Raw genomic sequence first — 24,077 nt, 5'->3', positions numbered from 1 at the left:
AAGGGCCCGACGCGCTTTTTCTACCAGGGGGATATTGCCGATATCATGTATGCGTGCATCATCATGCATAACATGATCATCGATGATGAACACGAAGGCGTCCTCGACGTCACCAACGACCCAAGTGTTGCATCATCGAGTCACGGTGTCTCAACCGGGTCCGCCCGCCAGGGTGTACCGCACGACGAACATGAACGGTTCCAGGCGTTCATGGACATACACCAGAAGGAGGCCCATCAAGCACTACAACACGATATCATCGAAGAATTGTGGGCAAATAGAAACCGCGCCCACCGCCCTTGAATTTTTTTTTTGATTTTTTTTTTTCCATTCGTGTACTTTTTTTTTTTTTTTAATTTTCTTCGTTGTAATGTGTACCCGTGTTTAATACAACGAACTTTATTACTATTATTTGTTTTATCTTATAAATTAAATAAGCTAGCTTTATTATATATAAAAATAAAACAATTAAATTAGTGATGATGTAAAAATGAAATGTTGAGTTAGGGAGAAATAATGGAGAAATAAGGGAGAAACCATTGCAAAGATTGGCTAAAAGTTGGCTAAAAATTGGGGATAAATTTTGGTGCTGATGTGGCGCTGATGTGGCAGGAGTTAGGGAGAAATAAGGGAGTTTATCCCCAAACCATTGAGAGTGCTCTTAAACGTTGTTCTTAAACCTCGCCACAACCTTAAACCCTAGTAAAATCAACACGCCACAGTCGGTCGGAGGCGCAGGCATATAATATCTGATTCACTGAATTTGCGGCGGCGCCGATAATTGACTCCGCTGTGCGGCTCGCGTGAGTATGAATCATGAACCCTAGAAAATCTTACTTTGTAACGATTTTGCACTGTGATTGTAAAAATATTGAATTTGGTTTTCTACCTTTGAAGAATTTGATGTTTCCCTTTCCTGAACCCGTGTTTCATCATTTAGGGGAAAGTATTTGTGGAGCTGGCAATGAACAATAGCGACAAGAAGAAGAAGAAGGTGAAGGTAAGAAAAGCTTCAACTGACGTCAAAGTTGTTGCTGCGATGGTTGAAACTCGGCCGGTGAAAGGTAATCTAACTGCTTCAATTGATCATACTCGTGATGGGAGAGGAGTCACTGAGATATGGTATTGGCAGATGCAACACCTGCAGGAAAGAAAATGAGTCAGAAATTGAGTGATAAAAAAAGAAAGAAGAGCCGGCCAGCCAGAAGAGATGCTGAGCCTGAGAGCATTGTTCCCAGCCTTACCAATGAAATTGAAGATACAATTCCTAATAAACCAAGTAAGGCAAATTTGCTAAAACAAAGTAAAAAGAAGAGGAAGAATGTTGAGAGTATCAGCCACTTTGATAAATCCAACGACAAAAAAGATGCATCTGAAGAGTGTAATGGTAAGAAAAATTATAGAATTCCCATTGCTTTATATCTCAACTTTTAAGTATTGCAATCATGTGTTCCATCTGTGATGCTTTGTTCTAGCAGTAGTTTTTACCTTGACCCTGTTTCTTATGCCTTTGGTCTATAGCCTTCTTCAGAAGGACGTAAATCATTCGATAGTCAATGAATGGGAACTGATGTCTGAGTATCTTGTTGGTGTGTGATAATGTGTGAAAATGGAACTGTCAAAAAATTTCATACGAAACTAGGCTGAGTAATCTCATCACCTCAGTATAAGAGGTTGTTATTTGTTGAGACTTATTTGGATAGTGTTTGGATTCTGGATTAAATTACTTCTTAATAGTTATTGGATGACAGATTCTATACCTGGAGAACAATTTTCAATTTCTGGAAGAATTAGTGAGGGTGATGCTGAAGCCGCAAGGAACACCAGAAAAGGTAAAAAAAAAAAAAAGTTAATGTTTTGCTGCAAATTTTTCAGTTATCTTTGCTTCCTTTTATGTTTCAAATAACTGAATCCTTTTGTTGTTAGGTAAGTCAAAACATCCCGAAAGAAAGAAAAAGAAAAGGCAGCTAGTGTCAAATCATATACCCTCTGACAATTTGCTGGAAACAAGAGAAGAGAACGTAGAAGATGAAGTTTATCAGATGTCTTCTGGGGATGAAGATTACTCGAAAGGAATGAAAAGTATGATCTTATATTAAAAAGTTTCTTTTTATGTGGGATGATCTTTTGCAAATTTCTGTTGTTGTGCATAGATTCATAAAACATGATCATTCTAGATGGACAGAGGTTTATGTAGAACTTCCAATAGTGATACTATTTCCTTTTTCCTCATCATACACATGATATTGCATACAGATTTGTGAAACATGATCATTCTAAATGCACGGGGTTTATATAGAACTTCCAATAGTGATGCTATTTCCTTTTTCCTCTTCATACATGTGATAACAAATGCCTTTACACATGTTAGCTAGGGTTTAGGGTGGATTAGAATCGCATTTTTATGGTTAAGTGGCTTTTTTCATCATACGTTTGTATGATTAGCAAAATGAAGCCTATTGGATGTAATAGTATTTATTTGTCTATTTAAGATCTGTGGGTTGATGTTAATGTTGATGTGTCCTCTATTTCAACCTGTTGAAATATATTGGTTGATTTAGCCTGTTTAAACAATATAGTTTGTTTATGTGTAAATTTATTTTTCGTCATAAATTAACACCAACTGGGCATGCTTTAGCTCGCTCGAGTGAAGAGAAATGGTCACATAGGACTCTCTCTGTCTCTACGACAACGCATATTCGAGTTCTAGCCTAAGTGGAATTATAATTTTCATAATTGTTCCATTTTCGACATTAATGAAGGTTCTCTGTTTGTTCAGAATGGATCACACACTATCATCAGAGTAGACCTGGGCTGGAGGTTTTGCAAGAGAGGATTGATGACTTCATAATGGCTCATGAGGCAAGAGAGGAGCAGGTAATGGTTTTATTCTGCAGCATACCACATTACAACATATGATGAAAGGTAGCACTGTGAAATCATTGCTGATAGTGTGCTAAAATCTTTGGCTAAACAAGAAATACTGGTTGTAGGACTGGGTTTGTTCTTGTAAAGGATATACTGTATAATTTTTTTTATATAAATTAGTATATGCTGCTCTTTCTCATTCATTTGTATCACGACCTCTATGATCTGCTTTCTTCTTCGTCAGACTTCTGTTGACCTTTTGATTCATGCAGGCTAAAGCAGAGCGGCTGGCCCAAGCTGCAGAAGGTGGATGGACTGTTGTTGTGCATCAGAAAGGTCGTAAGAAGAGTACTGAAGCTGAAAGTGGAATTGCTGTTGGTTCTGTGGCCCAAGCTGCAGTCCTTGACAAGATGGGAAAGAAGAAAAAGAAGGAAGTTGGCCTAGATTTCTACCAGTTCAACAGAAGGGAAGCACATAGAAATGGTACGTTCTTCGAAATCTCTTGTGCTAACTTTCATAGTGTAATGCATTCTATGTTAAATAGCCCGTACATTTAATTTGTTCTATATGTTTTAAAGAGGCTGGTGAAAGGATTATGTTTATGGTAGTCTGATTCTTGCAAGCATCAGAGTCCCTTTCTGTTTTTCATTCTCTGATATGCTTCTCCTCTCATCTGCAATGTTAAATTTTCCAAAGTTGATTTAACTTGCCAAATAATTCCTCGTGCCAATTAATGTTGTTTTAGAACACCTCCTTTTTTATACATTATTAACTTGTTAAGTTTTGAGAATAAGGTGATGCTACTCGCTTTCTCATACTGAAATGTGTGTTGGTTGTGAATGCAGAGATCATGATGCTGCAAAGCAAATTTGAGCAGGATAAAAAACGCATACAACAGATGCGAGCTGCAAGGAAATTCCATCCCTACTAACTTGCTTACCTGGCCCTGATAAGAGTCGAATCTCCTCCCACCGTCATTCACTGCTTTTCCTTGATGGTCGTTGGATCTTAAGTTTTTCGCTCATCTTTTGTAGATTCAAGGTTGAGTCGTGTTCTTGAGAGAGATCTAGGTTCACTCTGACGAGCATTGTTGTATCTGCTTTACCTCTACCAATTGGCTTTGTCGGATTGTATTTGGATATATACTGCGGCTACAGAGCAATTTTTTGAAGTAGAAATCCATATAGCGAAATTATTGATGGCTAGTGGACTTGAAACTGTCAGTCCCATTTTTACATAAATTTGCGAGATTCAAATTGAGCTTTCGATAATAATAGACCTCTTCATTGTTTCTGTAATGAAATATTTTAGTTCAAGAAAAACATAGCTACTTTAAATGATAGAATAAATACTTATAACCTAAAAACTTATATATTAAAGTTTCAAACATATTCAATAATCTCATACTTAAAATACATATCAAAGCATACGTAGATAAAGCAAAAATGATAAGTTCGATATAAAGCGGTGATATATAGGTCAGATGAAACCAACATACTAAAATTTACTACTTCACTTGTTAATTGGTATCATGAGAAAATACCACTGATCATTTGTCACAAAAATAAACTTATTAATGGTTTTATTTATCGATCTTTTGAATTATGCAACATTTTATAATAGAAAGTGAGTCCTCCAAAGTCCAAACAATCGTTTGGATAAAAATTTACATCTCATATATGCAGCTAAAAATTCATTGATAAAAAAATAAAGCGTATGAAATGTGATTGCATTAATAAAGCGAAATCTTGAAAAGTAGCAAGAAAAGATAATACAAAAAAAATCTTGAAAACATCGTAGTCCAATAATTTACAAGAAAGTTTTGTACATTTATTGAATCCAAAAGGTCGTAGCTGGTTTAGGCGAATATACAGTTCCACTATTTAACCTGCTTGTCAATCTCTACCAATCTATCTTCTATTTCTCCAAAGTGGTTAATCTCCTCAGCAACTCCTTCCTGCACAAAACCATAAAAGCTACATCTATCAATATACATATCTTAATTAATGACAATAATCTGAAGTGATACAATGTGTATAGTTTGTTCACCTCATTAGTTGTCTGTCTAATGCTGCAGTGGAAACAAATCCCCGATTCTCCTCAGCCCGTCGGAGAAGATAGGGAACGATGTGCTCCACCGGCCCATACGGCAAATACTTGCTCACTTTGAATCCGGCATTCCTTAACCCGAAAGAATACGCCTCCGCCATCCCATATAGCTGCGCAAAATGCAGATTATCAATGTAATTCTTCGTTCCCATACTAACGACTTTAGCAGCTGCCAGTTTCCCTGATTCGATATTATGGGTGGCGAGGATGAGGGAGCCGGGGCCGTTGGCGATCTCCTCGAGCATAAAAGCAGCACAGGCATTGTAGCAGGCGTGAGTATCCTGAATAGAGCCATGAATGGGTGAGTTGGCCCCGAGAGACAAGGCAAGCTGTCTCTCAGTGGACATGTATGCGCCTCTCACCAGTTTAATCCCTAGGGGAACACCAGCTTTATCTGCGGCTTTCTTGGCCATGACGAGCCTCTCCTCGGAATCCTTGAGGTAGGCTTGGATGGTGTTGAAGATCAAGGGTGTGTTGCCTATGTGGTGGTACGTTATAGCCGCGTGGAATGTGAAGTAGTCGATCGCAGGCTGGATGGCGGTATCCTCTGCGTCGATCAGTAGAGGCACATTGGCCTCTAAGCTGCTCTCGCATATCTTCATCAGCCTCACAATCCCGAGCTCCAGATCCCGCTCTTCGTCTAGGGTTAGGGCTTCCGGCATATGTGGTGTGTGGTACAGAGCGCTTGAATTTGAGAGAAGAGGGAAGCTTTGGAGCTTCCATGGGAGATGCAAGGAGTTATCCTTGAATTCCCATCTCAATAGATCACTCACTCTCTTAAGCAATTGGGGACGGAAAATCGCCGTCATCTTCACCACCACCGAGCTCACCTGTGGAATCACATTGGCTTATTATTCAGTGAAAATAATTAAGAAATGTGGAAAATCCTTACAGGAGAAGAGGGGAGTGAAAGTGTAGAAGAAATGGTCTGAATGATCTCGTGCACATTGTGATCACAGGAGGCGTTGTCGTGGGCGTGCTCCATGCCGTAATCGAGCATGGACTGGAGGCCGGATTCCCAGAGTTTCCGGGCGGCGCGGTCGGCCTCTTTGAGGGTTTTGCCCCCACAGAAATGGTGGTAGAGCGTGTGCTCGATGGAGCCCAATAAAAGCTCTCTGGAGATGGGGGTGTCCATTAGCCTGGAATTCATGACTTTGGAGCCGAAATGGATCATGGCTTCATTCATCACCACATGAAGAGTGAATGCGGTTGAGATCAGCTTCGACGTTGGCACGGATGAGAAGAGCTCCTTGGAGTCATCCAGATTGATGTAGGCCGTCGAGTTGAGGCGGCGCTGGCAATAATGCAACTTGCTTACTAGTTTTGGGATACTTCTGTAGCGGCTTGCCATGAACAAAATGCAGTTATTGTTGGCACTTAAAGTGTGAATGGATCGATGCAGTTTTGCATTTTGCTAATTCTTTGGTACTTAAACTGTTTGGATATATAAGCGGATGTTATCTCCGTGAGTGTAGGAGAATATGTGGTTAAGGAAATTACTTACCGGGAAATAAGGGTATTAAGCGGCTCAAGACTTCTTTCAAAATACCTAACTAAATGGATCTATTATCTGTTTCACAGAATCTTATCGGAATGAATCAAATGCTGAAATGGATATGAGCTGGTGTTGATTGTTTTTTTCCCAAAATTCTCGTTGCTTATTTTATTTTTATTTTGTTTTCTATTTTCAAGTTTTGGAATTCTGGAATGATTATTTCTTTGGATTAGGAGTGGGTAGGTATATCATATACCGTATACCTAATCAAAACTATCATATTGTATACTTTTCCGAAAATTCAGTATGAGAAAAAATCATATCTGTACGTTACCAAAATTTTCGATGTATCGAACTTCAGTATACCTTATTTTCGTTATGACAAATTTCAATACTGATACCGTAACTCATTTTCGATATATTATACCAAAATTCGGTATACCTAACTTTCAACATCAATAAAAATTAGAGTATTTGAGTTTAGAATATTATTCACTACTATAGTTAATAATTTAAAAAATATTTTAAATATATTTTATATATAATTATATTTATATTAAATATATTTCATAATAGATTTTATAATTTATAAATATATAAAATACTATTATATGGGGTGTATAATTACATTTATATTTTACGCTATATACCGAATTTTGGTATATTACTGTACATGAAAATTCATACCGTTACCTTATTCCGAATTTTTGGTATTTTTTCGATACGATAAAACCGGTATTTCAATATTTTTTTTCCTAGACCTAATTTGGATTGGGGTTTAGTTAACGGTTACTCCCTCCATTCGTCACAAGTGAGATACTTCTTTTTAGCACGAGAATTAAAATAGTTATTTAGTAAATTACGTTGATAGAAAATAAAATAAAGTATAAAAGTGAAGAAATAATTAACATGAGAGAATAAATATTCTCCTTTTTTTGCTATAAAATGAATGACACACTTTATGGTGCGAGCAACTAAAAGAACCCCACTTGTAATAGGATATAGGTAATTTAAACTACTCCATTATACTACTTGATTCAAATCATTAGTATGAAATTTTAATTCATTATTAAAATTATGTTTTATGCTTTATTGTCTCATCTAGGGGTGCAAATTTAGTTCTCGGGTTTCGGGTATATCCCATGCCGACCCAATATTCGGTGGGTTTTTTGGATACTCGAAACCCAAAATTATGGATTCGGGTATGAGTTTGGGTAGTTAATGTTAGAAATTTTCATGTTTAGGTTATCCGAAACCCGTATTAGGTTATCCGACTAATACCCGGTTAAACCCGATTAATTATGGGTTTAAGATAAATATTTTGATTTAGTATAACATTTATGACTCGTAGGGTAAATTTATTTAATCACATTTAGATTTTTGAATGTTTTTAGTATAATGCAACCCTATTTAGGGCTGCTTTGACATTTTATTGTTCTATTATCTAGATTTTAATATTCCTCTTCTTTACATTTGTGTTCTATTTTATTTAAATATCATGTTGCGTTATTTATGTTCTTACTTATTATTTTCTCAATATATAGTTATGCTTTCTCCGTTTTATTTGCATATTTATTTAAAATCTAAAACAAATTATTTTAATCTCTTTTGAGTTCAATTTATACCAAAAATTTATTTATTTTAAAACTAAGTAGTGTCTATTTATAAAATGTCATATAATCATAATCTAGAGAAAGCTAAAGCAATAAATTAAACTTTTAATAATAGTTAATAAATAATAGTATTGTGTTATTTTTAATAATTTCCATTCTCATCAAAATATAATTTATATAAATAGAATAAAATTGAAATATAATAATTTCGGGTTTATGGGTACCCGATTAGTTGGGTTCGGGTACCTAAATTTGCAGACCTAGTTCATCGCAGGCCGCAACCAGAATTCATTCATTTTTTGGCGGTCACTTTTTTACTTTATTCTTTTTAATAGATTCATTCCTTCCATTATTCAAACATTTTAGTTTTAAATATTTTATTTCTTACTTACTCTATATTCTATTTAAATAAAATCATAATATAATTAAAATTTAAAATTTATACTATTTAAATTTTAAAACTAAAAATACATAATATAAACTTTACATAAAATTTGTTATCAATTAAGTTTAATTAAACTTAATAAGAATGAAAACTTTCTAAATTACTATTCAAATTAAATTTATAAAGAAAAAAAAATTAATATGATAAAAAAGTAAAATCAACAAAAAAATATTGAAAACACATAATTTTTTTTGAAATTTACAACCATACACAGAGAATATAGTTCCACGTGTTTGCAACGCTCACTTCACTACCTCGCTTTCTTCCATCTCCTCTACTTGTCTCTCTCTCCTTGTTGCCGCCCGATCACGTCGCCGCCGCCCTCCTGCCCCCCCCGTCCGATCACGACGCGACCGTGTCTCTCTTCCCGTCTGCCCTAATTTCTTTTGGATGGAATCAGAGCTAAAAGAATTCGCTTTTGATACCATGTACATTTTTTTTTAACTTTCTTTTTTACTCTTTTGAATCGTTTAAATTCTCAGATATTGTCATTTTGGGAATCTGATTAGTTTACTTCGCATATTATGTTTTTTTGTTTTACTTTTATTTTTAAATCCCGTTAAAGCAAAAAAAAAAGGATAAAAGATGAGAAGAAGGTTGGGATTTTTACGGTTGGATGAAGATGTGGATTTCCTTGTATTAATCTACTGCTCTTGTAAAATGAGTTCTTTCGTGGTTTATGGCAATGTGGTTTAGATAGAAAACATTGTTACTTTGTCGTTTAAGTGAGCTTTTTTTTTTCTCTGTTTTCCACCGTCACTTATTAAAATTGGTTATAATTATAATATTATTTTATTGCATTGTGAGGGGTGGATGAGGAGTGGTGTAGGAAAAGTGGATGAGGAGATCCTTACCGCTTTCTTATTGATGTGATTAATGTTTGTTTGAATCGTTGCAATTTGTTTTCTTCAATGTGATATGTTTTTTTTTTCTGAATTCAAGAAGCAATGTGTTGTATCTGATTGCTTATTCTTGAAGGTTCTAATTATTTGATGTTTGTTTCCTGTGTGATGGAATGCTTGAATGGATTTTTAGCTTCTGCATTTAATTGAACACTTAATGATGTTTGAGTGTCTAATCATTTCATGTTTATTAATTACATGCATAGATATATTTTTGCTATAGTATTTTGGCTCGAAAAGTGGTTAGACCAGTTAAACCATGGACCGATAGCTTCTCCAGTTTGCTTATCAGTTCGGTTTTTAAATCATTGGTTTGAACTTTGAACAAACATAGTTTCGCTAATTCATTTTTCCGGAGACTAGTGAAATACTAATATCAGTTTCTGAGTTTTAAGATTTAAAGATTGCTCAATGGTATTTGCAATAATGGTGATTCATCAATTTGTTCCTTGTTCTTTTCAATGTATTGAGGTTGTTTTTCTAATGTATTTTTAGGCTGGATACAATTTCTTCATTGATGGATTTCGTTCGTAACAATGTAAAAGAAAGAATGTCATTGCTTCTATCTGACTTTGGCTGAAGTTCAGTAGTTTTTAACAATAAGTTGCTACATGTTTGCTTGGCGATAGATTTATTTATTTTTGGTATTGCTTGAGAGGTTTCTAATCGTGTTTTTTTTTTTCGTCGGTTTCTATTTTTCATATTTGTGATCAAGATTTTAAATCAAGTTTATGATACCATAATTATATGACGATACCAGAAAGTGGTATATTACGATAGAATTTCTTTGTTATTCTCCTAGTTGATTGTTGAAAGATGTTCATACTAAAATTAACATGGGTGTCTTGATTGCAGATAACCTTTTGCATAGGTAAAAATAAGTGTTATAGCTGTAGGAAATGGTTAACTCAAAAGAGCCAAAGAGAAGGGTTGCTTCTATTCTTGTTGATGGGGTTGGAGATGTATCACTGCCAAGATTTGGTTATAAGACTCCCTTGCAAGTTGCTAATGTCCCTAATTTGGATGCAATTGCATCGGCTGGCATCAACGGTCTAATGGACCCTGTTGAAGTAGGCTTAGGTTGTGGAAGTGAAACTGCACATCTCTCTCTACTGGGCTATGATCCTAGGATCTATTATCGAGGCCGAGGTGCATTTGAGTCAATGGGCTCAGGTTTGGCAATGTCACCTGGGGATATCGCTTTTAAAGTACGCACCATCTTTTCCGCTGTTACTATGCTTATGGTCTTATTAGTTGATGCAATTTTAGATTTAAAAAATTATCATGATTTCTTTAGACTACAGTTAATGAATATTATTGTGTCTTAAGATATTCAAACCTTTTCTACTTCAACTCAAAAGGAATGCACAATCTCATAATGAGCAGCATTTATAGCTGCTTCTTATTGATCTCCACAATAGTTTGTCTTATACCAACTGGATACAATCTTAACTATTCTGAATTAATAATTGAAAACAATATGGCTGATTCTCATTTCACCCTTCATCTTTTTCTCTCAGTCCAACTTTGCAACTCTTGATGAAAGTACTGGAGTAGTTACCAGCAGGAGGGCAGACAGGCATTTTGAAGAAGAAGGACCTGTTCTTTGTGCAGCAATGGATGGACTCAAGCTGCCTTCTTTTCCTCAATATGAAGTTAGAGTCAGGTGCATGTCATTCTAGATTTTACATGTTTAGAAAACACCCTTGGTTGAATAGTACTCCAAGTGGAGCTGTGAATTCTAACCAGTTAGGCTTTTTCTATGATATGCTAATGCCACTGTTCATTGAGTATACCTCATGTGCATTATCATCTTTATAGGTATGCCACAGAGCATAGGTGTTGTTAAAGGCCCAAAATTAAGTGGAAACATATCAGGAACTGATCCATTGAAGGATAATCGCCTACTTTTACAAGCTCAACCTCTTGATGATTCTGATGAAGCAAAGAACACGGCTGCAGTTATTAACGATTTATCGAAAGAAATATCCCGCATCTTGGTTGGGCATCCTGTGAATGCTAGAAGAGTTGCCGAAGGAAAGAATATAGCTAATGTTGTCCTTTTACGAGGTTGTGGGATTCGAATCGAGGTAATCTTTGATAAATTGGGTATATGCTTCTACCTCTCTCATGTAATAAATTAAAAAAGTATGGGCTGCTGCCTGTTTGTTTGATTGGAAATTCCATTTTTTGATTAATGCTTCTGAACAAAAAATGACAAATCCAGGTCCCTCCTTTTGAAAAAATACATGGTTTGCAGCCTTGTATGGTTGCTCCTACCAAGATTATTGCTGGTTTGGGTTTATCCCTCGGTATTGATATTTTAGAAGCTCCAGGAGCAACAGGAGACTACAGAACCCTGCTAACCTCAAAAGCAGATGCAATAGCCAGAGCACTCTCAGCTCCTTCTAAATCATGCCCCAATGTCTTTGTGCCTGGGGAAGATGAACATAAACCCGGCAGACCTGGTGGCTATGACTTCGGTTTCCTTCACATTAAGGTCACCTTTTACTAATTTATGTCCATTCAGTTTGTCACTGATATAAATGTTCTTAGCATACATATTTTCTGGAGTGGGATACTATGCTAGTAGTACTACTTTTTCTTGCATATGTCGTACAAGAAAACATGTCATTATGCAGATTCAGTATTTGTGTGCGGAAATATGTTACTTTGGCAGCTGCTTTGAGCTCCTGCTAGAAAGTTGGATCTCAATCTTTATTTATCTGATTCAGTTCTGCCTACTCGGCTCTGTTCAATTTGGATATAAATATCTGAATTGTTTGGTTCTGTTGTGTTCTGAGTATTTCCAAACATGTCAAAATTGCAGGCAATAGATGATGCTGGTCATGATAAAGCAAGTGTATTCAAAGCCAAAGGCTTAGAAGCTGTTGATAGAGCTATAGGGCAACTAACTAAGCTCCTATGGCAAGCAGAGTCAGCAGGGGAGTTCCAATATTACATTTGTGTCACTGGGGACCATTCTACTCCAGTTGAATATGGTGATCACAGCTTCGAACCAGTCCCATTTACACTGTGTCGTTTGAAAGACTTCATTGGTGCTGTGGGTGGACATTCAAATCTTTCTAATATCCCTCTCGATCCTTTTCCTCTTCCAACCGTTGAACCCGGTGAGGATTTAGCACATGCTGACAGAAGTCAAGAAGAGAAACAGGGCCGGGCTTTTAAAGGTGACAGAGTTTTCGAGTTCAATGAGATAGCAGCAGCCAGAGGAATTCTCGGACGATTTACTGGTAGTGAAATGATGGGAATCATAAAGGCATATCACAAGCTTTCATAATAGCTCTTCCATCCACTTTTTCATCGGCATTCCTTTTTTACCTTGTGACAAGACCGACTGTGCTGAAAAGTACGAAGCAGTAATTGCGTTGGAGTTTTTTTTGTTGCGTGTCCCTGCAACTACATGTGTATTTCGCTTTCCGTTAGTTGAAAGAGAGACTCTAGTAGTTCGTTTCACTCACTTTGGAGACATGTCTTAGTACCTTTCTTGGTACAGTTAATCAGAAAGTGAAATAAAAACTTGTGCTGGAATCCTTCTTAGCTCGAGAGCAGTGTTATGAAAATTGCCCCTGGGCTGCGGGATCCACGTTCCTACACCAGAAATTGTCCCGAGGTAGGTGGGCTGAGCGAGATGCCGGGGTGAGGGCAGGCGATGTATCATATATTCTCTAGGTGACATATCTTTTTATATCTTATTATGTAACTTTATATCTCTTATTTTGATTTTAAATTTGTAATTTGAAAATTCATTTTTATTTTTAAATTTTAAATTTTAGTAATGTTAACTGTTCGAGACAATAATGTTTTGTAATAATCTCTGGCTTAACAATGCTTTGCACAATTGTACTACTACTCTGTTTTCAGTTGATGAGAATATAATCGAAGAGGCCAAATCTTTTTCTGTGTCTCTCTCCCCTGTATTATGCAGAAATTTCCCATGGTATTAGGTAGAGCCGTAGAGAATGATGAAGTGATTTAGTCACATGTAGTAATAGGAAAGAGTAAAATTAAAGCTATCCAAAATTGAGAATATTAGTCTCTAGAGGCGTGCAGCATCCACAAACCTGTCTGTTTTTCCCCAAACAGTATCCTACAAAAATGAAGACATGTCTCAACCTGTTTAGACATATAGAGCATCATAAAAAGCGAGAAGAATGCAAGGATTTTTTTTGTAAGAAATGGCGAGTGAAATTCCAGTGATCGATCTGCAAGACTTCCCCGGCGAGACAGGGAAGCTTGTGGCTGCGTGTGAGGAGTGGGGATGCTTCCGGATCGTGAATTACGAGGGGATTCTGCCAGATTCTCTGCTCTACGAAATGAGGCAAGTGGTGGGATCGCTGCTGGATCTGCCGGCCGAGGTCAAGGCCAGAAACCGCGACGTATTGCCGGGAAGCGGATACATGGCGCCGTCTCCGGTCAATCCGCTCTACGAGGCGCTCGGCCTCTACGACCCCTCTTCTCCCCAAGCTGTCGATGCTTTCTGCTCCGACTTGGAAGCAACTCCTCAGCAAAGGTTCAATTCTCTCACTAGTTAATCATGATTGATATCTTTTGATGAGAAAAAAGTGATGATTGTGAGCTATGAATTGATCAGGGATGTTATCTCCAAGTATGCAAGAGCAGTGAATGACTTGGCGGTGGATATTGGGGGTAAAATTGTGGTAGGGTTAGGTGTGAGAGGCTTCTCCTTTGATGATTGGTGTTGCCAGTTCAGGATCAACAAGTACACGTTTGCCCCTCACACTGTCAACTCCCCTGGAGTGCAGCTGCACACTGATTCTAGCTTCCTCACCCTTCTGCACGACGATAAAGATATCGGTGGCCTCGAGGTTATGAAGCCCTCCGGCGAATTCCAGCCTGTCGACCCCTCCCATGGAACCCTTGTTGTCAATCTTGGTGATCTTGCAGCTGTAAGTCTGATCTTACACCATAACTTTTCCTAATAATACACTGTTCTAACTTTTTTGGGGGGTTTAAAGATGTGGAGCAATGGGAGATTCTTGAACGTGAAGCACCGTGTGATGTGTAAGGAAGCGGGCACGAGGCTGTCGATTGCTACCTTCTTGTTGGGGCCCAAGGCGGGGATGGTGGAGGTGCCACCGGAGTTGGTGGATGCGGAACATCCGCGTCTCTTTTCGGCCTTCACTTATCATGATTATAGGAAGCTCCGAGTGTCCAATAGGCTGCAGACTGGTGAAATTGTGGATTGCTTCCGCATTAATAAAGATTAAGGCAAACTTGTAAATCAAATCAAATCTATTGTAATGGGATGTTCAACCAATTAATTAAGGAATAAATAAAGCTATGTATCTTTGGACAGAATTGAATTTATTGTGAAGCTATAACTTTGTATGTAGTATGTGTTTGAGAAACAAACTCACTAAAACGTAAAACATGGAATACTACAAGATAAGTAGTGAATTAAGGTTGCTTGGATGAGCATTGTGGGCAGGAAAAGCAGCCTCTTCCAGCACAGTAGGTGCAAGAAAGTGAAGTGGATTTCTGAGAAACAATAGGAGTTAAAGGGAAAGGGCCTCCTTGTCTGATGAGTCCAGAGCCTTTGCATTTCCGACAAGCGATACGATTCACATCACCGCATCTCTTACACAGGCCTAAAGAACTGCTTGAAAATGGATAGATTCTTTGTGAACATTATAAAAAAAAAAAGCAAAGTGAGAAAACAAAGTGAATGAGTGTATGTACAAAATGACCTGCGCTGAGAAGAGGAGATGAAGGAGTCGATCTTGGGGGCTGAAATGGTGGCGGAGAGGAGCAGAGCTCCGACGGCGTAGCCTGCTACTTCGCTTGCTGTTATCTGTTCAAACATGCTTTCATCTCCACAAGTTTTCTCCACTGGACTATTCTTATCTTCATCATCATTATCGAAATAAAATCAGAATACATAATTATATTGACTCGGTTAAATTTCAACAAGGCCTATTAGCTCAGTTGGTTAGAGCGTCGTGCTAATAACGCGAAGGTCGCAGGTTCGAAACCTGCATGGGCCATTTTTTAAGATTTTGTTGAGAACAAAATACGCAATTAATCCATTTTTTAAGATTTTGTTGAGAACAAAATACGCAAATTGCATCTAATAAAGGCCATTCCTTTTCGTTTATTCAAAATATATTTCAATTCACAACTAAAGAGTTACAAAATCCGAATTCGAATTGGGTAAACATGAAATGGAAGTTGAAACTCTATGAATTACTAACAAGTAAATGGTCATCTCTTCTTGAGCTAAGTTTCCTTAAAGTAGAAAATAATCAACTGCATCGCCTTCAAAAGGATGATAATTTTGAGTCGGTATATTTGGAAGATGATCATTTTCAGCATCCAAGTTCCACAATCCACCCCATAAGTAACAATCCAATGGCACGAAATCAGACGACGATGCACTTTCCTCCATCAATAACTGATCGATGATGCTCGCCATCTCTTCATCTTTCATCTCGTGAGTCGAGGATTCACTACCACTACTATTGGCATGAATATGCTCACTTTGCTGTTGCTTGATAATTTTGCGCTTCTGTTGTTTCGCAGTCGATGGGTTTCTTGTCTTGAAATGAGTCCTCCAGTAGTTCTTGATCTCATTGTCCGTTCGTCCAGGTAAGTATCTTGCTATAGTAGACCATCTGCATACATATAAATCATCAAATTAATATTAGTACTATATGGAGTATATTACAATGTAGGGAGGAAGATGAATTACTTGTTTCCCCATAGGGCATGAAGTTCAATAATAATCCCTTCTTCCTGTGGTGTTAAGTGTCCCTTTTTAAGGCCAGGCCTCAAGTAATTCACCCACCTCAGCCTGCAGCTCTTCCCACTCCTCCTCAAACCTGATCACCATAAATAAGAGTAAATAACAATCACAATCACAATCACAATCACAATCACAACATGCATTCTTTCTTTACATACCTGTGCACTTAGAGACAGAGCTCCATCTGCCTTCACCATACTGAGAGACATACTGAAAGAGCAGCTGGTCTTCTTGAGGAGTCCAAGGCCCTTTTCTCCACCAACCTGCTGCAGCTTGCTCCATTGAATCACTATGCACTATATTTGTATCGTATTAATTTTCAACTATTTGTCGGAAGTTTCTATGGCACATAACTGCTACACAATATTCTCTTATATATATAGACACACACACGCCTACATGCATGTACATGAGAGAGAAAGAGAGTTGGGGTCATCTTCATTCTGCTTTTTGGAGCCACTATAAGCTGAGGTAATTAGCACTAAACATGATTAACCATTAAATCTTGATTATTTTATTACAAAATCAGCAGCGAATCTGCCAGGTGTCCCTGAATCTTTCCATCTGCTACACTATGCCAATTAACATGGGCCAAATGTCGCTGCCAAATCTTAGCCACGGTACGATATTTTCTTATGTCGCGATGATGCCGTATTCTTTTATACCTTTTCTGCTTTAATTGTGTTATTGAGTCTATTGTCTTTTCAATTTTACTGTCAGATACTAGCACTTTACATCTCATAGATATATATAGTTTTGATTTTAAGTCATTCAATATACAGATCATTTACCTTAATCGATATGTATTTTATCTTTTCTTTATCTATGTAATACTCCTATAAGAATTGTATATTGTGTTACTGGGAATATAAATTATAAGACGGTAATAAGATTAAGTATTTAAGTGTGTTGTATTTTGTAAAAAAAGAAGAAGAAAGAAATGACACTAACTTTAATAGAACGGCCCATAAAAGAATAAGTAGGAGTATTATTTAAAACTAAGAGCATCCACAATGGGGCGGACGATCGTCCGTCGCATCGTTCGCTACTGTGGCATCACGGACGATGGCTTAACCATCGTCCGTCGCATCGTCTGCCATGTGGCATAGCGGACGATGCGAACGCGTTTTTTTTTTTTTTTTTTTTTCCAAATATTTTTCTTATTTAAACACCACAATTCTCTACCATTTCACACACTACTATTTCACATCTCTTCAATTATTCTCTCTCATCTTCTCAAAAATGAATCTCGGCGACTACGATTTGAGTACATCGGATGCCTGCAGACGGGCCTTGACTCGAGCCTTGTTCGATGTCGTTAATGAAGCCGCGGCGGAGTGCTTGGCACAAATGCAGCGGGAGGCAGCGGCGGCGGTGGCGCGGGTTCCTCGGCCGATACGACGTCGACGTATGTCCCGCGCGAGCACGACGTAGCTCACGAACGTCTGTTCGAAGATTATTTTTTCGAGCAACCACGGTGGGGCCCGAATGTTTTCCACCGTCGTATTAGAATGAGTCGAGATATTTTTGTCCGCATTGTGCACACGTTGGAGGGACGTGATGAATACTTTCAGTATCGGGAAGACGGCATCGGCAGACCCGGACTTACGCCATTGCAGAAGTGCACGGTTGCGATCCGGCAGTTGGCCTACGACACCACAACGGATATGTTCGACGAGTACCTTCACGTCGGGGATACAACTGGTCGCGAATATCTCAAGAATTTTTGTAAGATAATTGTGGAGGCTTTTGGCGACACATATTTGCAACGCCCGACTGCGGATGATTGCCAGAGCCTGATGAGGATGCACGAGACGGTGCACGGCTTCCCTGGGATGCTAGGGAGCATAGTCTGTATGCATTGGCAGTGGAAGAACTGCCCGGCGGCGTGGAGATGCCAATTTACTAGCGGCTACAAGGGCAACCACCCGACGATGATCCTGGAAGCCGTCGCTGACCACCGCCTCTGGATCTGGCATGCCTACTTTGGTGTAGCCGGGTCGAACAACGACATCAACGTCCCTAACTCGTCCACCCTCTTCGCCGATTAGTGCAGGGGTCGCGGCCCGGCCATCGAGTTCACTGCCAACGGCCGCAGACATCATATGGGATACTACTTGGCCGATGGCATATACCCAAGGTGGCCTGTTTTTTTGAAGACGATCAGCTGCCCAATTGGTGAGAGGAGAGTCTTGTTTGTGGCAAAGCAGGAGTCAGCGCGAAAGGATGTGGAGCGGGCTTTTGGGGTGCTCCAATCACGGTGGGCAATCGTGAAAGGTCCGGCGCGTTTGCAGTTCAAGGAAGTCATCGTCGACGTCATGTATGCGTGCATCATCATGCATAACATGATAGTCGAACAAGAAGTTGGATCTGTCACCGATTGGGTGGATGATGAAGCCAGACCTAGCTCCAGCACGGCGACCCCGCCTGTCGCTCAAGGATTACCGATGGGCTTCGGTGATGTTCTACAGCGACAGACCTCAATGCGCAGCCAACAAGACCATACTCAGCTCATGACCGACATGATTGAAGAAGTTTGGAACCGCAACCGCCGTTGAGAATTTGTAGTTTTTTCACATTCGTAGTGTAATGATTTAATTTTAATGTAACAAAGTTTTTTTTTTCCAAATTTTGAAGTATTTAAATATTCAAATAATAGATAAAATGCTTAGGGCGTGGCTTAGGGCGGGCTATAGTCCGCCACATTGCAGGTGGAAGTGGCGGAGGATAAAAATGCTGACATGGTGGTGCATAGGGCGTCGCTCATGGCGTCCCACTGTAGACGCAACTAATGGGACATAAAGAGTAGTAACATTTTATTCTGAGAGTTCATATGTTAATGTACATTTCCAACATTGTTTCTAATTCAAATTTTGTTTTCAGTTTTTGATCGTTTATATCATCATGTTACTAATGAATGCAATCGCTTATAAGGATGTTTTTCACTTTTTCTAATGATGTCGAATTTATGATTCATTTTATACTATATATTATAGAGTATAGACTGTAATTCCTCCACAAACTTTGCCAAGTCCAGTCAGATTCTATATCTTTCACGATCACGTCGGTTTTTATTCTAAATCTCAATCTTCCCCAAAATATATCAATTTTATCAATCATTCTCACAATATTGTATCTGAAAGAGTAAAAATTAAGTGACATCCTTGTACGTCAAAATACTATGCTAATAAAACAACACACAAGTCAAACTACTTTGACTATCAAGTCAGTTATTGACTGTTTTTTCACCAATTTTGACCGGTCCAATAACTACTTTCTGGCTATTTGACTCAAGCACGATGTGGTCAATTTTTTCCCATTAAACGAATAGATTAGATCTGACGCGTTTATCGTTTGAGTTTAAGCTCTCCAAAATTTATATTTTAGATTATGTAGATGCTGCATCAATATTAAATATCCCAACCCAGATTAAATCATATCTTGTCACGATACAAGACAATATTGTTTATATTAATACGTTCAGGTCTTAATTTTTTACCGTATCTATAGGAGTAATATGCATATATCTATCTATCTATTGGCCATGGGAAGCATTAGAAGATTCTTGAAACCCAAAATAGTAATAGGAGGTATATAATAAAATAAAAACAGTAAAGTTTAGCAAAAAGAGGATAGCAATGACTCATATGATGGACGCGTGGAGTATCATGTGTTATTTTTAGAATGTGACGGCACATAATTACTGGTTAAATAAGAGTAATTAAATGGCATAATGCTATATATAGGTAGTGAGGGTAGCATAATTACAATTAATTATGTTGAGAGGTTTTATTAATCGGATGCTAACATCCTATAGCATGAGCAATTGTCAAAAGTTGTCAAATTTGGTGGCTGCTACGTACAGTTACACTTCTCTTGAATCGTCACCATCTTAGTTGTTGTCCTAACATAGAATTAACTAATGAAAAATTCTTACTCATTGTTTTGCAAGATTTATAAATTATTGTTGTGCCTCGTTTCTCATATTTGGCATCTCTCATATTCGGCATTTTAGATACTCCATAACGGAAATTAGAGCTTTAACAATGAGAGCATTACAATATTGCAACAATTATCTTGTGGGATATCATTGAGAGTTACTCCCACCGTCCTATAAAAGATATCACACTTTTCCTTTTTGTTTGTCCCACTAAAAATGTCACATTTTCATTTTTAGAAAAAGTTTCCTCTCACAATAATATAAATATTATATTTTTTCTTTTCACTTAAAATATAAAACAAAATCTCTTAAAATCTCTTGACATCCCACAAGTATAATATTTTTTGTGGGACAAAGAAAGTAAGAATCAGCGTTATCAGATGATTTCCTGCAATGAATCTTATGGATATATGTTCTTGAGACTTAACAAAATGAATTTGTCCACTTTTCGAGATTTAAGAACTCTTGAATGAAAATGAGATAGAACTACAACATTTAAAAAAGAAAGTGTTCCTACGTTGAGGATAAATTATCGTAATCTCTTGCATTTTAAGGATGCTTCTCTTTGTATCTTCTAATTTTAGTTGGAACACCAACACTTAAAGATACTTTATGACACATAGGTGGTATAATTAGACACAAATATCAGTGCCCTTAATAATAGCTTTAAAATTACACTTAGCCATTCTTTTTGTTGTATTGCAATTTGTTGTAGTGGCTATAATTAAATGGTTTCGCCTAAAAGGTTTGGGTCAAATAAATTGCGTCTAGATAAGGTCGGCCCTAACTTCTTTTTTAATTTGCAGGTTTCATTTACTTTTCTTTTAATTACTCCTTAACAGTCGTAATCTTGAACATAAAAATGTTCATTCTCTCATATTACTATTTGTCGCACCATGCATGCATTGTCCATAGCCGCAGCTAAATCCCTAAACACACTTTGGTTCCTATTAAGTACTCCTACCATTTTTTATTTTTGTCTGATACTTTTTAACTGTATTTGATTTCATTTTTATTATTTTTGATAAGTTGACCGTATATTTTAGTAACACATTCCACACACAGTCACAAAAAAACTAAGTATATATATAAAAATTGAATAAATATTCTACTAACTTTTCCATCTCACTTTTTTTAATAAATACCGATTAATTATGAGACAATTAAAGGGGACTAGATGAAGTATTATCTAATTACCACAATATCTTAGCCCTTGGAAAGCGCTTGACCATTATTAATAAACTAAATACTATGAGTAATAAAATCTCATAGATCTATGCAACATTAAACTCGGAGCATTTTACTATTACTATCAAATACTCATGCATAGAAATGTTTACGAACTTAACAATTTACTTAACAAAGAAATATTGGATACTACTAAATATGACATTCAATCAATTGTTAGTGTTTTACAATATTGATAATTCTAAACCATTGTTTCTTCTACAACCTCACTGCACCATACATCTTCAACCTCTTTTCCTTCAAACCTCTCTCATTTCATGAAATTCACCTTACATTTCCCCAAAAATAAAATTAGAAAAAAAGAGATTTTTTTTTTTTCTTCTGTTTTTGAAAACGCTCATGGCGTCAAAATCTTGTAATGGTAATTTGCAATGAAATCCCAGGTTTCAGAGCTTCCCGTTGGGAAGGCTCAGCCACGAAGAAAAACATCGAGGCTTGCTCCATTGATCGCTCTAATCATTCTTCTAACAATCCCTTTATATTACCCTGCATTAAGAGATTCGTCGAAAAAGTTGTACGAAACTACGTTGCCGCGGTTGGAGGATTTGGAGGATCCAATCTCCCTGACTTCCCTTGTTGAAGAAGCCCCTCCAACTGAAAACCCTTGCTCCATCAACTGCCACGACGACGACAACAAGGCCAGCGTGGACACGGCTGTTGTTGTCGACCGCCAACCCGCCCCCGAGGACACGACTGTTGTTGTCGACCGCCAACCTGCCCCCGTGATAAAAAAAAATGATAAGGTGCTTCCATCACTCAAATATAAAAAACTTATCTTTTAAGGACACAAAAATTGAGACGCAACTACTTGGGTCGGAAACTTTAAAAAATATAACAATAGTTTAAGACGCACAAGAAAGCGTTTTAAACTAAGGACAAATTAACTTAATCTTTTGCTTTTTTTTTGGACGCTTCCATTTGCGTCCTCTAATTTTAGTTGAGACACCAACAATAATGACGTTTTTTGAAGCGTTGGTAGTATATTTAGAAGCACAAATTATCGTCCTTAATTGCATTAAAAATAGTGTGCCGTGCATGATCAATTAGTAAATTAATCTCAATAGTAAATGGTTGTTTTTGGAACAAAGGGAAGAAGAAAGAGGATGAAATCTGGCAAAGGGCAGAGAGAAGATGAAAAGGTGCAGGCGATGATGAGAGGGAGGAGTAGCCATCGGGGGAAGATAAGAAGCCGACTCTTCGAAGGGGATGAGTGCGACTTGTTTTCGGGCGAATGGGTACCGGATCCGGATGGCCCGTATTACACGAATGAGACGTGCTATGCAATTCAGGAGCACCAGAATTGTCTCAAGTTCGGGCGGCCAGATCGGGGGTATTTGAAATGGAGGTGGAAGCCCGACGAGTGCGAGCTGCCCCTTTTCGACCCGCAGCAGTTTCTGCAGCTCGTTAGGGGGCTTTCCTTAGCTTTTGTTGGCGATTCTGTTGGCAGGAATCATATGCAGTCTTTGATTTGTCTCTTGTCCAGTGTAAGTTGGTTAACATGTTTACATAGTCTCATTTTACTATTTTGGGGCGCAATGACCATTTATCACGTATCCAGGTTGCAAGTCCAGTGGACATGTCGGAGCCAGGGGACCAAAACAAACGGTACGAGTACAGAGAGCACGACTTCAACATTACCATGTTCTGGTCTCCCTACTTGGTGAAAACCGCAAAAACCGACCCGAACGACGAGAGGCGTCCGTACGAGCTTTTCCTGGACGAGCCTGACCCCCACTGGACCTCCCAGGTGGCCCTCTTCGACTACGTGATCATCTCGGCCGGCCATTGGTTCTTCCGCCCCACCTACTTCAGCCTCCACGGCCGCCGCATGGGGTGCCTCTACTGCGCGGAGCCCGAGGTCACCCACCTCACCTCCTACTTCAGCTACCGCCGCGCCTTCCGCACGGCCTTCCGGGCGATCAACGAGGCGGGGTTCGGGGGCGTGGCGTTCCTGAGGACGTACGCGCCGTCGCACTTCGAGGGGGCGGCGTGGGACAAGGGCGGGGACTGCGTGAGGACGCGGCCGTACAGGAGGAGCGAGGTGGTGCTGGAGGATTACAGCCTGGAGATGTATCTGATACAGCTGGAGGAGCTGAGGATAGCGCAGAAGGCGGCCGGGAGGAGAAGAGGAGGGAAGTTCAAGCTGTTTGATGCGACGGTGGCGATGCTGCTGCGGCCGGATGGACATCCCAGTAAATATGGGCATTGGCCGCTCATCAATAGCACATTGGCTAATGACTGCGTGCATTGGTGCTTGCCTGGACCCATTGATGCTTGGAATGATTTTTTGCTCCAGTTGTTCAAGACAGAATTAGAGTAGAATTATAGTACATTTTATTTTACTGTGTTTCACCAAAATGTTTCTCATGTGTATATTACAGTGGCTATGTCTACGTTGTTAAAATGGCCACACAAGAAAATAGTAATTCAATAATAGACAATCACGACACCACGATAGAACTGTTGATAGAGAGATTGCAAAATGGATTAGTGAAACATCATTATCACCTACCTACCCCTAGTTATGGCAGCTAATAAGGGTTAAATAGATAGCCTATTGCATTCCAAGGCCCAGCATAAAACTCTCAATGGCTCGGCCCGTTAACGATCACAGATAACAGCATTGAGCCCAAATCTTCTCTTTAATTTAAGAAAAATAAACACTAGTAA

The 24,077-nt window shown here is 38.4% G+C and overlaps 6 protein-coding genes, 1 non-coding gene and 1 pseudogene across 9 annotated transcripts; 5 read left to right on the top strand and 3 right to left on the bottom strand.

Moving 5' to 3' along the window:
* The first annotated feature begins 666 nt into the window (after positions 1 to 666).
* LOC125192342 (uncharacterized) lies at positions 667 to 4,073 on the top strand. 2 transcript variants are annotated; one of them, XM_048089883.2, is made up of 8 exons: positions 667 to 807; positions 941 to 1,064; positions 1,133 to 1,387; positions 1,752 to 1,832; positions 1,927 to 2,082; positions 2,780 to 2,877; positions 3,141 to 3,351; positions 3,714 to 4,073. In XM_048089883.2, the coding sequence occupies exons 2-8, from the start codon at positions 965 to 967 to the stop codon at positions 3,797 to 3,799; spliced, it is 987 nt and encodes a 328-aa protein (XP_047945840.1). In that variant the 5' UTR covers positions 667 to 807; positions 941 to 964; the 3' UTR covers positions 3,800 to 4,073. The 2 variants fall into 2 exon arrangements, with proteins under 2 accessions (XP_047945840.1, XP_047945841.1); XM_048089884.2 differs by having other exon boundaries at positions 671 to 803.
* Positions 4,074 to 4,583: 510 nt separating this feature from the next.
* On the bottom strand, positions 4,584 to 6,449 carry LOC125197307 (proline dehydrogenase 2, mitochondrial-like). Its single transcript, XM_048096034.2, has 3 exons — positions 5,870 to 6,449; positions 4,918 to 5,807; positions 4,584 to 4,825 (listed from the first exon to the last, which is right to left on the bottom strand). The coding sequence occupies exons 1-3, from the start codon at positions 6,326 to 6,328 to the stop codon at positions 4,786 to 4,788; spliced, it is 1,389 nt and encodes a 462-aa protein (XP_047951991.2). The 5' UTR covers positions 6,329 to 6,449; the 3' UTR covers positions 4,584 to 4,785.
* A 2,930-nt stretch (positions 6,450 to 9,379) lies between these two features.
* Positions 9,380 to 13,352, top strand: LOC125197461 (uncharacterized; annotated as a pseudogene). Its single transcript, XR_016128996.1, has 5 exons — positions 9,380 to 10,640; positions 10,953 to 11,098; positions 11,254 to 11,522; positions 11,660 to 11,932; positions 12,263 to 13,352. The product of XR_016128996.1 is annotated as an uncharacterized LOC125197461 (transcript).
* A 141-nt stretch (positions 13,353 to 13,493) lies between these two features.
* LOC125197462 (2-oxoglutarate-dependent dioxygenase DAO-like) lies at positions 13,494 to 14,775 on the top strand. Its single transcript, XM_048096201.2, has 3 exons — positions 13,494 to 13,966; positions 14,048 to 14,363; positions 14,433 to 14,775. Exons 1-3 carry the CDS (start codon positions 13,632 to 13,634, stop codon positions 14,682 to 14,684), a joined length of 903 nt encoding a protein of 300 aa, XP_047952158.1. The 5' UTR covers positions 13,494 to 13,631; the 3' UTR covers positions 14,685 to 14,775.
* On the bottom strand, positions 14,765 to 15,320 carry LOC125197463 (chaperone). Its single transcript, XM_048096202.2, has 2 exons — positions 15,165 to 15,320; positions 14,765 to 15,073 (listed from the first exon to the last, which is right to left on the bottom strand). The coding sequence occupies exons 1-2, from the start codon at positions 15,278 to 15,280 to the stop codon at positions 14,875 to 14,877; spliced, it is 315 nt and encodes a 104-aa protein (XP_047952159.1). The 5' UTR covers positions 15,281 to 15,320; the 3' UTR covers positions 14,765 to 14,874.
* Positions 15,321 to 15,387: 67 nt separating this feature from the next.
* TRNAI-AAU (transfer RNA isoleucine (anticodon AAU)) lies at positions 15,388 to 15,461 on the top strand. Its single transcript has one exon. It is a non-coding gene; the product is annotated as a tRNA-Ile (tRNA).
* Positions 15,462 to 15,543: 82 nt separating this feature from the next.
* Positions 15,544 to 16,554, bottom strand: LOC125197412 (transcription factor MYB2-like). Its single transcript, XM_048096150.2, has 3 exons — positions 16,378 to 16,554; positions 16,166 to 16,295; positions 15,544 to 16,088 (listed from the first exon to the last, which is right to left on the bottom strand). Exons 1-3 carry the CDS (start codon positions 16,499 to 16,501, stop codon positions 15,704 to 15,706), a joined length of 639 nt encoding a protein of 212 aa, XP_047952107.1. The 5' UTR covers positions 16,502 to 16,554; the 3' UTR covers positions 15,544 to 15,703.
* Positions 16,555 to 22,498: 5,944 nt separating this feature from the next.
* Positions 22,499 to 23,807, top strand: LOC125195123 (protein trichome birefringence-like 20). Its single transcript, XM_048093319.2, has 2 exons — positions 22,499 to 22,891; positions 22,966 to 23,807. Exons 1-2 carry the CDS (start codon positions 22,511 to 22,513, stop codon positions 23,725 to 23,727), a joined length of 1,143 nt encoding a protein of 380 aa, XP_047949276.2. The 5' UTR covers positions 22,499 to 22,510; the 3' UTR covers positions 23,728 to 23,807.
* Positions 23,808 to 24,077: the final 270 nt, after the last annotated feature.

The sequence above is a fragment of the Salvia hispanica genome, chromosome 4 (assembly GCF_029641045.1).
Source record: "Salvia hispanica isolate PSC_SH4W2 chromosome 4, Shi_PSC_v1, whole genome shotgun sequence".
Lineage (NCBI taxonomy): Eukaryota > Viridiplantae > Streptophyta > Magnoliopsida > Lamiales > Lamiaceae > Salvia > Salvia hispanica.
This window is presented reverse-complemented; position numbering and strand designations above follow the sequence as displayed.

Coding starts and splice junctions, on each gene's coding strand:
- LOC125192342 (XM_048089883.2), top strand. CDS start 965: ATGAACAATAGCGACAAGAAGAAGAAGAAGGTGAAGGTAAGAAAAGCT. Junction 1,388..1,751: donor TGCATCTGAAGAGTGTAATG/GTAAGAAAAATT, acceptor ATTGGATGACAG/ATTCTATACCTGGAGAACAA. Junction 2,083..2,779: donor TTACTCGAAAGGAATGAAAA/GTATGATCTTAT, acceptor CTGTTTGTTCAG/AATGGATCACACACTATCAT.
- LOC125197307 (XM_048096034.2), bottom strand. CDS start 6,328: ATGGCAAGCCGCTACAGAAGTATCCCAAAACTAGTAAGCAAGTTGCAT. Junction 5,808..5,869: donor TTTCACTCCCCTCTTCTCCT/GTAAGGATTTTC, acceptor GTGATTCCACAG/GTGAGCTCGGTGGTGGTGAA. Junction 4,826..4,917: donor TTAGACAGACAACTAATGAG/GTGAACAAACTA, acceptor GGTTTTGTGCAG/GAAGGAGTTGCTGAGGAGAT.
- LOC125197462 (XM_048096201.2), top strand. CDS start 13,632: ATGGCGAGTGAAATTCCAGTGATCGATCTGCAAGACTTCCCCGGCGAG. Junction 13,967..14,047: donor GAAGCAACTCCTCAGCAAAG/GTTCAATTCTCT, acceptor TGAATTGATCAG/GGATGTTATCTCCAAGTATG. Junction 14,364..14,432: donor ATCTTGGTGATCTTGCAGCT/GTAAGTCTGATC, acceptor GGGGGTTTAAAG/ATGTGGAGCAATGGGAGATT.
- LOC125197463 (XM_048096202.2), bottom strand. CDS start 15,280: ATGTTTGAACAGATAACAGCAAGCGAAGTAGCAGGCTACGCCGTCGGA. Junction 15,074..15,164: donor ATCTCCTCTTCTCAGCGCAG/GTCATTTTGTAC, acceptor ATTTTCAAGCAG/TTCTTTAGGCCTGTGTAAGA.
- LOC125197412 (XM_048096150.2), bottom strand. CDS start 16,501: ATGGAGCAAGCTGCAGCAGGTTGGTGGAGAAAAGGGCCTTGGACTCCT. Junction 16,296..16,377: donor CTCTGTCTCTAAGTGCACAG/GTATGTAAAGAA, acceptor TATGGTGATCAG/GTTTGAGGAGGAGTGGGAAG. Junction 16,089..16,165: donor CATGCCCTATGGGGAAACAA/GTAATTCATCTT, acceptor ATATGTATGCAG/ATGGTCTACTATAGCAAGAT.
- LOC125195123 (XM_048093319.2), top strand. CDS start 22,511: ATGAAATCTGGCAAAGGGCAGAGAGAAGATGAAAAGGTGCAGGCGATG. Junction 22,892..22,965: donor TGATTTGTCTCTTGTCCAGT/GTAAGTTGGTTA, acceptor TCACGTATCCAG/GTTGCAAGTCCAGTGGACAT.